The 15,000-nt window shown below is 39.7% G+C and overlaps 1 protein-coding gene across 5 annotated transcripts in view; it reads left to right on the forward strand.

The window, feature by feature from the left end:
- LOC143040622 (teneurin-m-like) overlaps positions 1 to 15,000 on the forward strand; it is a 988,429-nt gene that overhangs the window by 266,723 nt on the left and 706,706 nt on the right. For all 5 annotated transcript variants that reach the window (XM_076211786.1, XM_076211790.1, XM_076211789.1 and 2 more), the window contains one exon: positions 4,984 to 5,074. In XM_076211786.1, coding sequence (XP_076067901.1) covers positions 4,984 to 5,074 — 91 coding nt within the window. The remainder of the gene's footprint in view (positions 1 to 4,983; positions 5,075 to 15,000) is intronic.

The raw sequence follows: 15,000 nt of genomic DNA on the forward strand, positions 1-15,000 counted from the left end.
ATAGCTGAAGAAAATACACGATGTTAATGTGGCTATCTATAAAGACTTTTTTTCCAGTCGCCAGGAGATTTCATTCAGGTCAGGGATCCAACATCTTGGGGATGCATATATACATGTACACACAATACATGTATACAAAAACATATAAATATATGCATATATACATATATGCATATATACATACTCGTACATACATATATGCATAGAAAAACTAGTAAATCTAGGTCCATTTATTTCTTTTATGCGAGACAATTCGTATAGTGTTGCAGTGTACTGTAGATGATGACAATCCAGGATTTGGGACTCCAGTGATAAAGACTGAATCTTCCAGCACGGTGACTCTCCAGCATTCGTCAACCCTCCAACTCGTTCTGTTCCACCAAGAAGAACCACACTTCTTCAACAACCCACGACAGATCTTCCAGAACCGTGACGCTAACAGGAGCCATCCGGAAGGCCCCTCCTACTTTGGTTCTTTCTCTAGCACTCTCCAACACACACACATGAGGTCGTTAACAAGGGCCGCTGGGCTGTGAGCCTTGGCACCACGCTGCGACGGCGCCAGCGAGCGCCCATGACGTAATCATATGCTAATCCTACAGTAACTTCTGTTGGTTTGCAAATGATGCAAAGCTTACCTAAACAGCGCATTGCTATGCTAATACAAGAGGAATAGTTTCGTGCGACTCCTGGCGACGCTTTTTTTTTGGGGGGGGGGGGAGTTTTGGGCCGGGGGGAGTTTTGGGCCGGGGGGAGTTTACAGCGGTGGGAGTTGGGAGTAGCAGATGGACCTCCACAGAAGGGGAGAGTGGAGTAGGAGATAGAGAAAGGGGTGCAATACTCCTACAAACGCGTTTTTTCATGATGGAAGTTTTAGACGGGATGTAGTATCAAGAAATGGTACTTTTCCAGAGAAAAAAGGAACTGAGGTAGAATATGGCGAGGATCTGTTACCAAATTTTATTTATCTATTTACTCGTTTATCTATTCGTTTTTTATATATATATATAGAAAACACTTATCAATACGACGCTAATAAATCAAAATCATTCAAACCTTTTGGGGTTTTTGTCTTGGGCTTAGTGGGTTGGTTTGATGGTGGTGGCTGTGGTTTCAGTGATAGAACGAATGACGATGGTGTTGATGGTGATATTTATGATACTAGTAGTAATGGCGTGTTTGATGTAATGGATTTTTAATGGTGTGCCTAGGTGTGTATACGTACATACATACATACATATATACATACATACATACTTGCATACGTACATACACACCCACATGTATACATACACACACATATACATACATATACACATATGTGTGTAGTTTTATATGAATAATGTAAAAAACAAATTAATGCATTTATTCACCAAAATACGAGTGCACAAATACAAACAAGCATTCATTAGAAGAGATGTCTGATTGGAGTCATAGACAAGTAAAAAAAAAAAAAAAAAAAAAAAACAGGACTTTGTGCTATCCACCTCATTAATTATTACAGATAGTTTTATGGAAGGTGTACTAATCATTATACGGTCCGGTGTCCTCATCGCGTGCTAGCTTTTTGTCGTTGTACTCTATAGCCGGCCATTGTATAGCATTGTTAGTCATTGCACCAAAGTGCCGGTCGTTTAGTGATATTGCCGGCTGTCGCGTGATATTGCCGGTCATCGGGTGATATTAGTGATAACCGGTTAATTGTCCTTGTCATCGTTGGATCATGCAGGATTCGACTCCAATTACATTGGTCTACAAAATTATTTCTTTGTTTATTTATTTATCTATTCGTTTATTTATTTGTCTTTAAAATTCTATTTATTCACTGATCTGTTTATTTGTCTATATATTTATTTAAATATATTTGTTTAATTTATTTATTCATTTATCTATTTATCTATTTATTTGTTCATTTATTCATTTGTTTATTTGCTTATTCATAATGTATTGATTTATTTTCCTCTATATATGCTTGTTTGTTTTTACTTGTTGATTTATTTGTTCATTTGTTTGTTTATGTATTTACTTGTTTGTTTATTTTTCATTTATATATGTATTTACTATTTTTGTTCCACAAATTGAAATAAGGTTTCCCTGTACGGTTGTCAGATCTAATTTTAGATTCTTCTTTTCCTTCATGTTTTTTAAACCACAGAAAAGTTACAATAAAAGTATATTACTCATATATAGGGCCGGTTTAACACATAAAATATTCCAAAATGTATATATATATAATATATATGTATATATATATAATATATATATATATATATTTATTTATTTATTTATTATTATTTTTTTTTCCAATGCGAGCAACGGGCTGCGTCCGACCCCGCTACGCGGGGGCTCGGCCCTTCGGGCGAGCTCACTTTGCTCGCAGGCGCCTTCAGCCAATCACCCGTCTCCGTTGCCGTGACCTTACCGCTCTCTGCCAATCAGTCGTCTCCGTTGCCCTCACGTCATCACTCAGCCAATCAGGGGTGCCGGGGGGGACGTGTCCCCCTTGAGGGATATCCGTTTCCAGTCCGATTTAGATCAATATCAACAGGAATTCTTTTATTGGTATATAAACATGTTTGGCCTCCGGAATATTCCTCTTCAGTCTCCAGGGATAATATGCCAACATACAATGGCTCCATTTCCCTGGGTAATGGTTGTCAGTGCCCAAAATGTCGAGGTGGAATCGATCTCCCAGCTCATCAGTGACTAGCCCCAAAGCTTTTCAGAAAAAGGTTTAACTACAAATTCGAAAAGTGAAGTTTTAGGCTCATCTTGCACCTCAAAGGATTACATGACGTCAAAATATCACAGTAGACCAGTTCCAAGGTTTTCCAGAAAAGGATCTAGCTACAAGGTCAAAAAGTGGAGTTTTTAGACTCTTATTGTACCTCAAAGGATTACGTGACGTCAAAATATCACAGTAGTTTTTTGATATGTCAGTTCACAGAAATTATCTTTAGGCTTTCTAACAACAGCCATGCAGTGTTTTCAATATTATCTAGTTCGTCATCAAACTTCTTAACTTGAAGCACGTCACTGGTATATAGTCCTACAAATATTCCCTTTGGTTTTTGCAACATTCATTCTAAGTATTTATTCCTCAAGTATACAAATCTATGACAAATGGTATTCATACTTTTGACAAAACTCTTCATCAACACGAACTTAATTTGCAAAAGACAGATAAATTTTCTCTGGATCAGAAAAAGGAGGATTGATGACATTCTTTCTCTCTGGAGTCTGTGATGTTTATTTTGACCACACCGTTTTTACATAATAATTCTTCTTGTCCCGGCTGTTCCACTCACAGAGGAAACAACAGATACTTGTGTAATCAAGTTGCATTCTGAGAAAAATTTGACACAACTTTTAGGTCCTTTTTTTAATTCGCGTTATCATAAAATTCCTTCGTGTTGGCTGCGTGAGACAAAGAAACGAAGATGAGTTAGTCCCATTGTGTAGAAACATTTTCAAGTTTGTTTTTGATAAGTTGATAATCAAGCGTTATTTAATTCTCTTATATCCGGGGACGTAGACCCTCATTATCAAAAAGAACATCATTGCAAAACCACCAGAACTATCTTAAAAAAAAAAATCAAAACCATCATGGTCATCCCCGCCCCCCACCCACCCAAAAAAAAAGAAAAAAAAAAGAAAAAAAAAATCTGGTAAAGTTTCCAGACCTACCTGGAACCCAAAAGTTTAGTTTTCTTCTTAGACAAATTTAAGTTGTGGATGAGAATCATTAAGACCACCTTGATTCAGCGCACATGGCTCCTCTTATTTTATTTCATTTTATTTTATTTTATTTTATTTTATTTTTTATCCTATATGCTCTTCTATTTGGTCGACTATCTCAACACCAGTGCCATGGAGTGCCATATTTTTTTAAACAAGCAATACTCGACTGTGAGGTAAAATAGAATATTCAAGTTTGCTTTGAATTTTATGTTATGCCATTTATATATGTCAGGCAATGGTAGCAATCCAAAGCCTGTATTTATTTATTTTTATTTTTTTCCTATCTCTCTAAATCACATGTATAGGAAAAGTTATATGAGATGTGAAGAAACTAAACTCTAACACAGGGACAACTTCTATATTGGTCACCCCTTTGATAACCAAGGTAGTGCTGAAGGTATGAGATGTGTAAAATAATATATTTTCAATATTAACATAAAATATCTTGGCATTATAATGGTGGATATAGTGTCACAACAACACGTAAATAGGCAAAAACCCCTATTAATCAAGAGAGTAGGAAGGACACTATTTACACACAGAATTCTACCCTTAGGAGTGGGAACTATGTAAATATCCCAACATGTCCACTTATGTTTCTGCAGAGCCCCGTTGACTCGTGTATGCAGGCTTATGTAAAACAAGCTATTACACTTCATAAATAATGGAAATGTTTGTTCTTTTTGTCAATTGCTGTACATAATGATATGCAAATATGCTGAAGGAAAAAATGGGTGATATAGAAATTGTGTCATTTTCTCTAGAACAATACATTTCTTAACTAGTTTTATCGTATTTTAATATATTCTAAACCAGAGTTTTCTTTAGCAGACGTACCGGTTCTGAAGTCAACAGGTATAAAATTTCTGAAAGTACCATAGAGAATTCAATATACTAGAAACTGATTAGGATTGTCTAATCTATATATGTCTTTTATCCTTTTGAACCCAAGGGTTTTCTACGCTGAATAGAACGTCTTATCAGCCATGGTAGAATTATCAAACGTATCAATATATGAATTAATGTAGGAGATTCATTCTTGTTAGAACATGTTATGTTTATTTGTTTCATGATGCTATTGCCTGTTGCTAGTTCCTTCTCTCATAGTACGACAATTTTGGTAAGATAGTTTTGGCCCGGGGCCGTCGGCCAGAACAGGTCATTATACGTTCCGGTTGTACCCAAGCAAAGACTAATTTGACAGAGGTATGACAAGACTTTTTTTGCTTTGTCTGTTTACAGGGGAGAACCAGAAGTTAAGCAACGAGGACTACCGTCACGCCAATGAACCCCTCTACCACTCTCCCACTCCCTCCGCTATGCCTCATGACAGGTAAGTGTATACATTGTCTTTGGAAGCCTTGTAATATAAGATAAAGTGGAGGTTCCGAGACCAGATGTCGGGGAGCAGTTGTCAAGAACGTGTGAGTTAGTGTTTAGATATGCGAACCTGCATAGACGCACTTCTGTGCACACATACACACACACACACACACACACACACACACACACACACACACACACACACACACACACACACACACACACACACACACACACACACACACATATATATACATATATATAATATATACTGTATATATATATATACTGTATATATATATATATATATATATATATATATATATATATATATATATATAACACACACACACACACACACACACACACACACACACAGACGACTTGACGGCGCAGTTGGTAGAGTTCCCGGCTGCCACTACGTTGGTCCGGGATCGAATCCCGCCCAGGGCTGAAATAATTTCAGAGTCACTACGCTACGAGTTGTTACCCCAACTCTTGTGGGCGGGGAGTTGTGTGTGTGTGTAAGGTCACAGCATTACCCATAGATCGGTCGTATATGAGCTCTGAGCTTTCTTCCGGAAGGGTAATGGCTGTCGGTTACGAGTCCAACGCGTGATCCAAAACCATGGGGAATCAGACACACACACACACACACACACACACACACACACACACACACACACACACACACACACACACACACACACACACACACACACACACATTCTCATTCTTGCACACACGTATTCCAAGACCATTGTGAATCACACACACACACACACACACACACACACACACACACACACACACACACACACACACACACACACACACACACACACACACACATCCTCATGCTTGCAAACTCCGATTGGCACCACTCCTGCCCATTTACATGCATGTTCTTCAAGCGCAGGCAGGCAAAAAGCTCCTGTGTAAACAAGCACAGACACGTTTAGATGTGTATCTCTTGAAATATTCTCGTTATTTTTCGTTTTACCAAATATGCACGAATAAGTATGTAAAGAGAATATGCGTAGACGGACTCACGTGCTAGATAATCATTCTAGATTCACTGAGACCTTGAATAAAATCGTCTGATGATAGAGTCACGTGCTAGATAATCATCCTAGAATCACTGAAATCCTGAATAAAATCGCCTGATGACAAACTCACGTGCTAGATAATCATACTAGAATCACTGAAACCCTAAATAAAATCACCTGAATTTAATGTTGAATTGTATTCTTTTGATAGAATTATGGTGATGATTTATAGGTAATTCAGAACAAGTTTCTTTTCAAAATAAATAGAATTATCTATCGTCAGCTAGAAATATTTTTGGAAAGACACCTCACGTATACAAATATATTATTTACGATTTGCCAAGTAGCTGAATTTGGCGACAAGTAGCAATGAGGCATAATAAATGATTTACGAAATGTGAACATGTGTTGTTGATTATACCATTATGCATGAGGTATATCCTTTGGTAGACGTATATACGTGGCTATTCTCATAATCTGTCCTGTGTTTAGCTTTGCAATACGCGTGTGAACACGTATTCAGATATCCTTGTCCTTTGTAAGTTTATAAGTTTATATAGTTATGGTGTTGTCTGAATAACCAAAATACAAATACACACAAACACACACACACACACACACACACACACACACACACACACACACACACACACACACACACACACACACACACACACACACACACACACACACACACACACACACCTCGTGGCGCTGTGGTTAGAGTTCTCGCCTGCCACTCTGTCGGTCCGGGTTCGACTCCCGCCCAGGGCTGAAATAATTTCAGTATCGCTTCGCTGTGGGGTGTTACTCCAACTCTCGTGGATGGAGAGTTGGGTGTGTGTGTGCCTGTAAGGTCACAGTATTACCCATAGATCGGTCATACGAGCTCTGAGCTCTCATCCGGGAGGTTAATAACTGTCGATCACGAGTCCAACACGTGATCCAAGAACATGGTGAATCACATATTTATACGTGAGTATACAGACATGGTGCTGAAACCAATATATGGATGTTAGGAAAGACGGATGGACACGTGATTTATACTATCTAATGACAAGACCACAGAAATGAATGAATATACAGTTGTAGGTACACATACAGTACATGTACATATGTATATATATATATTTATATATATATATATATATATATATATATATATATATATATATATAATTGATCTATATACAAGTACATGCATATATACACCGAACGCATATTTACATGTGCAGCTGATCACTTGTAAGTGTATAAATGCATACATGCATACTCATCCAAATACGTGTGTGTTTTTGTGTGTGTGTGTATGTGTGTGTGTGTGTGTATGTACGTATCTATAAACAATACACTTATTTTTTATATATGAATACATGTATCTACGTGAACATTTATATATTTACATAGACACACACATACATATATTAATTGCCCACAGGGTATACTAGCATACGAGTATATATATACATATGCTTGCATATATATATATTCATGATATATTCGCACATACACACACAAATTCATACAGACAAACACACATCCATGTATGCATTCATTCATAGGTACACATGTATACATCCATCCATACACACACAAAAACGTGTATGTATAACAAACAGGTACACATATATACATCCATCCGTACAAACACACATACGGTTAGCCTACGGAAACAAAAAGTGAGATACTTTTGCAGTTCATTCCAAACTCTATAATCACGGGGAAGTAGCAAGCCGGAACTCGCTATGCGGCGCGCCCGGGAGGGGAACCCGTCTAGATAAAGCCTCGACAGAACGCGGGTTGCCAACACTGGACGATGAGGGTGGGGAACAGCGAACCCAATCGATTTTGATTTATTGTCGACGACCAAAGTATTTCTTGATGTGATTTATTTTCTGTATGTGTGTGTGTTGTATACAAGACCCCTCCCCTACATACGCACTTCCCCATCTATCCCAGATTTTTTTTTATTTTGTGTGTGTGTGTGTGTGTGTGTGTGTGTGTGTGTGTGTGTGTGTGTGTGTGTGATTCACCATGGTCTTCAGATCACGTGTTGGACTCGTGATCGACAGCTATTTCCATCTTGGAAAAGAGCTCAGAACTCGTATATGACCGATCTATGGGTAATGCTGTGACCTAACACGCACACGCACCCCAACTCCCCGCCCACGAGAGTTGGAGTAACAACCCGCAGCGCAGCGATACTGAAATTATTTCAGCCCTGGGAGGGATTCGAACCCGGACCTCCGTAGTGGCAGCCGGGAACTCTACCAACCGGGTCACGAGTTGTGTGTGTGTGTGTGTGTGTGTGTGTGTGTGTGTGTGTGTGTGTGTGTGTGTGTGTGCACGTTACTGTGTGATTAAATGGTATTTATGAGTCCTTCTCTTCGAGGAACATCCGACTTTCACAGTTTTAATCTCATCTTGATGAATATTGTAATTGAAATTCATGATTTCCTATGACCAAGTTTGGGGGAATTTTGCCGAACGTGATTATGCGGAGGTCAAGTTAGCAGAGGAAAAATTTGGCGATATATGTTTTTTGTCCCATTATTTTCGTTTTTTGGGGGGTCGTTTTTGTCCTCCTGGGAGCTCTGCCATGAAGAACACGAAAATATATTTATGACAACGATAATTCATTGCTTTTTTGAGCCCTGTTGGTGCACGTTCGACTAAGAGTTTTTCGCTGTGCAGGGTCGTATATCTGTTTTCTCGTATTTTTGTTTGTGAGTATCTGCATATTTGTATCTTCGTGTGTGTGTGTGTGTGTGTGTGTGTGTGTGTGTGTGTGTGTGTGTGTGTGTGTGTGTGTGTGTATGTGTCCATGCGCGCTTTAGTTTTTAATTTCATTTGCTAAACTCGTGAAGTTTCCAACATAGTCATTATATTTTATTATGCTTCACTTGTAGAAGAGAAGAAAAATGTTGGACAAATTCTTTATAAATGAAAAACCAGCATGGCAGTATGAAGAGAAAGAGAGAGGAGTGGGAATGATAAAGAGAGGGGCAGCGAGAGCGAGTTAAAGAGAGAAAGAGAGACAAGTAATTTAGGAAAAGTGTAGGTGGATCAATTATTGTCCAATTATCAATGAGAAAACAACGAATGATTCGAAAGTGGTACACGCCTTTTCCGTTTTCCTTTTTTTTTCTTTTTTTACTTCTTTCGTTATTTCTTTCCTTCATTTTTTTCACCTTTCCCAAAGGTAAGGTTTGTTTAAAAGACAAATTTGTTCTTCTTTTGCACCGCGGTATACCAATTTTCCTTTCGACATTGGTAAGCGTGCAGACCTTCCCACAATAATGTTGACAGAAAATCGACTTTCGAAAACGGATTTTACAGTCGCTGGTACTGAGGCATCTATGTATGTGACGACGACAAAGACAATGACAAAGAAAAAGACAAAGACAAAGACAAGAATGAGGAGAAAGATTGCATGAAATTAACGGTGCCTGAAGTGGAATGATCTTTATTAATTGATGTATTGGTTAGTCTATCAATTTATGTATTATGTTCGTTTACTTTTTTACTTACTAAATTATTTATTCTAAGTATGTAGAACCGTTAACTAATAATGAATAGGGGAGAAGGAGCATGATGATGTTTCTGTTTAGGCCTATTTCATCTCACAGAAGATCACGAAAAATCAATACTGATTGATAAAAGTTGAACACTATAAGAATTAAATGCAAAAAAATGCGTCACACACCACAGAGAAACGGCGATGTTGAGGGGGAGGGGGGAGGGGGCGGGGGGAAGGGTTTGGTTTGTGGGGGGGTTGGGGGGTGTTGGCATCATTAATGGCGTAATAATTGTTTGACTGATGGGTTCAAAAGTTCTTGTCGAAAAATGTTCCAACATGGGGTTTCAGTCTGACTAATTTGGACCGCTTCTGTACGCGTAGTGAAGGCGGGGGGGGGGGGGAGGAAGGAGGGGAGATGGGGGAGAGGTGGGAGGGAGGGAGAGAGGTGGAGGGAGAAAAGAGGGGGAGATTGGGATGGTGCAGTTTATGAGTATAAAAAAATTACTGCTCACGTATCTACAGTTGTTGTTGTGTGGTGTCTTTTATTCCATTATTTTTAATTAAACTATATACCTTGATATTTGATTGTCTTTTCTTCCTTTTTGTCCTTTTTTTTTCTTTAATTTCTTTCTTTCCTGTCACGATGAATTCATCAATGCGCGTGTGGTGACGACGATGTTTGGTGATTGATAACTTTAGTGTCGTTTCGTCTGATTTTTTATTTTTTCGTACAAACAACTGCGCATGCGCAAGCAGTCAGGACGAATTGGAAAGCACGCGAATGTAAACATACTCATGCATGGTCCATAAGGAAGTGATCATACACAAACGCTCACGTGTGTGTACGTGTACACATATTAATACACGCACACAAACAGAAACGTGTATAATGTAGGTAATACACGTATGCGCAAGTGAACACGCACATACACACACATACACACACACACACACACACACACACACACACACACACACACACACACACACACACACACACACACACACACACACACACACACACACACACACACACACACACACACACACACACACACACATTTGATGCTGAAAAATACAAAGACGGGTCACTACGAGCATAGCTCCCTTCCCGTATAATACAACTAGGTAAATACACATACACAGAGACACACACACGCACATACAGAGAGAGAGAGAGAGAGAGAGAGAGAGAGAGAGAGAGAGAGAGAGAGAGAGAGAGAGAGAGAGAGACACGTACACACACACACACACACGCACACACACATAGAGAGAGGCAGACAGACAAATACACACACACATACACACACACATACACACACACACATACGCACATACACACACACACATACACACACGCATACACACAAACACATACACACACACACATACGCACATACACACACACACATACACACACGCATACACACAAACACATACACGTAAATGCACGCACACACACACAAGGGGAGAAAGTCGCGCTTCGTCGCGTCAGGTCACGCCACGTTACGCTTAACCACGTCATGTGACGCCAAGTCACGCCGGCGCCCAATGAATAGGCCTCGTCGCGAAAGGGCGGGACGAGGAGGAGGAAGAGGAGGAAAAGGAGGGGGAGAAAAAGGAATAATAAGAGGAGGAGGAGAAAGAGGAAGAACAAGAGGAGGACGAGGAGGAGGAAGGGGAAGAAAAGGAAGAGGAAGAGGAGAAAAAGGAGGAGGGGGAGAAAAATTAAGAATAAGAGGAGGAGGAGGAAGAGGAGGAAAAGGAGGAGGAAGAGGAGGAAATGGAGGAGGAAGAGGAGGAAATGGAGGAGGGGGAGAAGGAGAAAGAGTAAGAGAAGAGGGAGGAGGAGGGGAAAAAGGAAGAATGAGAGAAGGAGGAGGAAGAGAAAGAATAAGAGGAGGAGGAGGAGGAACTGCTTAGTATAAGCCTTATGGTCTCTTGCAGTCTCCTTCATTCTTGTGTTATTATGTAAAAGGGGATGGGAGAAAATCAAGATGAGAAAGAAAATAAGGAGTAGGAAGAGGGGAAAAGGGAGACAGAGGAGGAGGAAGAGGGGGAAAAGGGGGAAAAGGAGGGTATGGAGGGTCGGGTGAGGAGGAAATGGAAAAGAATTGACTGAGGCAGTTGAAGAAAAGGGAGTTGAAGGGACTGGAGTAGGAGGAGGAGGAGGTGGAAGAGGAGAAGAGGAAAAGGAGTAGATGTGTAGATTAGATGATTAGAAAGAAGAGATTGAATAGGAAGAGGATAGATTAATAAAATATTAAATAGAGCCCGAGATAAGAAGAATATTACAGAGGAAGAGAATGGGGGAAGAGGAGGAGGAAAAGGAGAATGGGAAAGGAGAGGAAGAAGAGGAGGAGAAGTTGGTTAGAATTATAGAACCGGATGAGGAAGAAAAGGAAGATTATTAGGAGGAAGGAGAGGACGAAACTAGAAGTTGAAAGATGAGAAGAGGAAAAAAAGGAGAGTAAAAGGACAATGAGGAAGTGGAAGAGGAAGAGGAGGAGGCTGGAAATGAAGATGAGCGGGAAGAGAGAGAAGTAGGAAGAGTAGAAGTAGTAGGAGGAGGAACGGGAAAGGGAAGAGGAAAAGAAGAAAGATAAGGAAGAGTAGGTGGAGGAGAAGGAAGAGGACGAAGATGAGAAGAGTCTTAGACATGTTGAACGGAATTTGAAGGAGGAGGAGGAGGATGTGGAGGTGGAAGAGGAGGGTGTGGAGGTGGAGGAGGAGGAGGATGTGGAGATGGAGGAAGAGGTGAATGTGGAGATGGATGTGGTGGAGGAGGAGGAGATGGAGGAGGAGGTGGAGGTGGAGGACGAGGAGAATGTGGAGATGGAGGAGGATGAGGTGGAGGTAGAGGAGGAAGAGGTGGAGATGGAAGTGGAGGGATGAGGAAGAGGGCTAACATCACCAGCATTGTCTGTCGCATTGCTATTTTCTGATTAGCCACTTAGATGCCGTACCTCCTCAGTTTATAGATTTTGTCGTGATCGAGTCAAGATGTAGCTCAAGCTGAAGGTCGTCATCACTTAGGTGATTGGAACCTTTTAAAGTGAATGAATTTTCTCTTCAAGAAATTACACAAAATCTGTCCGAGTCAGGAACAGAGAACTGAGATCCGAGTTTAGGAATAAAGATGTTTAACACATACAGCCGCCAAGACAAAAGAAATCTTGTGACCTACCCGAATTATTAACATGGTAGAAGTGTCAACAAGTTATTGTTGCGTTTCTTGCTCAAAAATCATAACACTCACTCTAATATTTGGTCACGTAATCTGGCCTGTAATCACCAAGCTTAGATGTTTAGGCATGGTGCGGGAAAAATTTGATAAAGTAATTCAGAGACATGTTGATAACTCGGGAAGGTTTGAAGATTTTTTTTTTGTGGTGGTTATATATACATAGAAGGGATGACAGAAATATTAATAAAAAAAAAACCAGGTGGTAGACAGAATAAAAGTATTAAAGCCCACAGATATGAAAGGTATTAACTGTGATAGATTTAATGCAGCTTTAACCTTTACCTGCTGGAGATTGCCAAAGAATTGAGTAGAATAAGATCATAAGAACATGAAAATGGAAGAGACTGCAAGAGACCATAAGGCCTACATTATGCAGTTTCATGTCTATTACCACCTATCTTCATCATCCACAAAATTATCTTTCTCTGAAACAATCCAATAGTTTCAGCACTCGCTAATGATTACTAAGTCTTATATTATTGGTTAACCAATCTATTGGAAGACCAGTTCTCGCCATTCTCCTTTTTAGATCTATATTTGTCCGATTTAAAGCGAACCCTACACGATCAATATTATTGCGCAATATTCCGTATTGTACAGTATTATTGACGGTGTAGGGATGATATTGAAGAATGACACAATATATTGAAGACCTCAAATGTACAGACGAAACACTTTGCATCTTCTATACCATCCCTACATTCTCAATAATACTGTAAAATACGGAATATTGCGCAATAATATTGATCGTGTAGGGCACGCTTAAACCCATAACTTGACGAAGGGTGGAAGACAAGGACAAGTGCCACCGTTTTCATAGTCATTAGGGTCCGTACGAACGACTACCAAAGCTCAGATCGTAGCCCTTTCCACAACGATGATGGATACTTGTAGCATTTGATTCGTTCGTTTGTACGCATACTAATATGGCCCCGTGTTTTCAAAAGACTGCTGGTTCTTGTCTATCTACAAAAGCTTAACGGGATTGTTTATTTTTCTCCCGGCTGCTAAAGTTTGGCAGTACTTTTCTGGCTACATAAATTGGTAGCCCTGTTGTGGGTATAAGAAAAGTTATTGGGAAAGGTTGGTAGGCTTGCAAAGGATCCTCGTGACTGTGAAAATCGTCAGTTGTCAGGCTATACTACCCTTGGGAAAGAGAAATGTCCGGCGTTTGGAGGACCAAGGATAAATAGACTAGTTTGGGAGACAAACGGCGACAATTTTGGCGTCAACAAATTACTTGAATTACAAGGAAGGCTCAAGTGCATTGCGCCCGGCAGTTTATGTATTGTTCGTAGGACAAATACGTATCTTCGATCATTGCAAGTCTTGCAAGACAGAATGGTTCAAGCGCTATTGAGCTTGCAATGCGTGAAGACGTTTATGTTATCAGATACTGTTTTATGTTCCAGTCATTATTCATTTGCAAAACATTGCAATTTTTTGAGGGGGAGAACTCCAGAAGTGACGGAAATTCCAGACAATGATAATATTATGGAACGCAAGTTTCTTCCGAATTGGGAGGGGAGGGGGAGTGAACTTTTTCTTACATAATGTAGTCTATTTTCTACTTCTTCTTTTCTTCTTCTTCTTTTCTTCTTCTTCTTCTTCTTTTTCTTCTCCTTCTCCTTTTTATTCTTCTTCTTCTTCGTCTTCTTCCCCTTCTTCTTCTCTCTTCTTCTTCTTCTTCTTCCTCTTCTTCTTCCTCTTCTTCTTCCTCTTCTTCTTCTTCTTCTTCTTCTTCTTCTTCTTCTTCTTTTTCTTTCTTCTTCTTCTCCTGCTTCTTCTTCTGCCTCTCCTCCTCTTCCTCCTCCTCCTCCTCCTCCTCCTCCTCCTCTTTTCCAGTGAACTCCGGGTGATTCAGTCCATGTAAGAATCGAACTCATGTCTCAACATGGTTTTCTTCAACCGAGGATTCCATCAGGGTAGAGCCCTTTCCTTAGTTGAATATATATTGCTTCTTATTGACAACAAGAAAAACTAAACTACGCTGTCGTATTGATAGTAGAACCTCATATATAATAGATAAGCAAAACCATAGATTGAGGTATCGATTTCCTCTTGTGTAGTATATTTCATCTGATAACAAAATATACAAATGTGGTGCTTATTCCAGATGG

Source organism: Oratosquilla oratoria, chromosome 29 (genome assembly GCF_046742065.1).
Source record: "Oratosquilla oratoria isolate Oo_2021 chromosome 29, ASM4674206v1, whole genome shotgun sequence".
Classification (NCBI taxonomy): Eukaryota; Metazoa; Arthropoda; class Malacostraca; order Stomatopoda; family Squillidae; genus Oratosquilla; species Oratosquilla oratoria.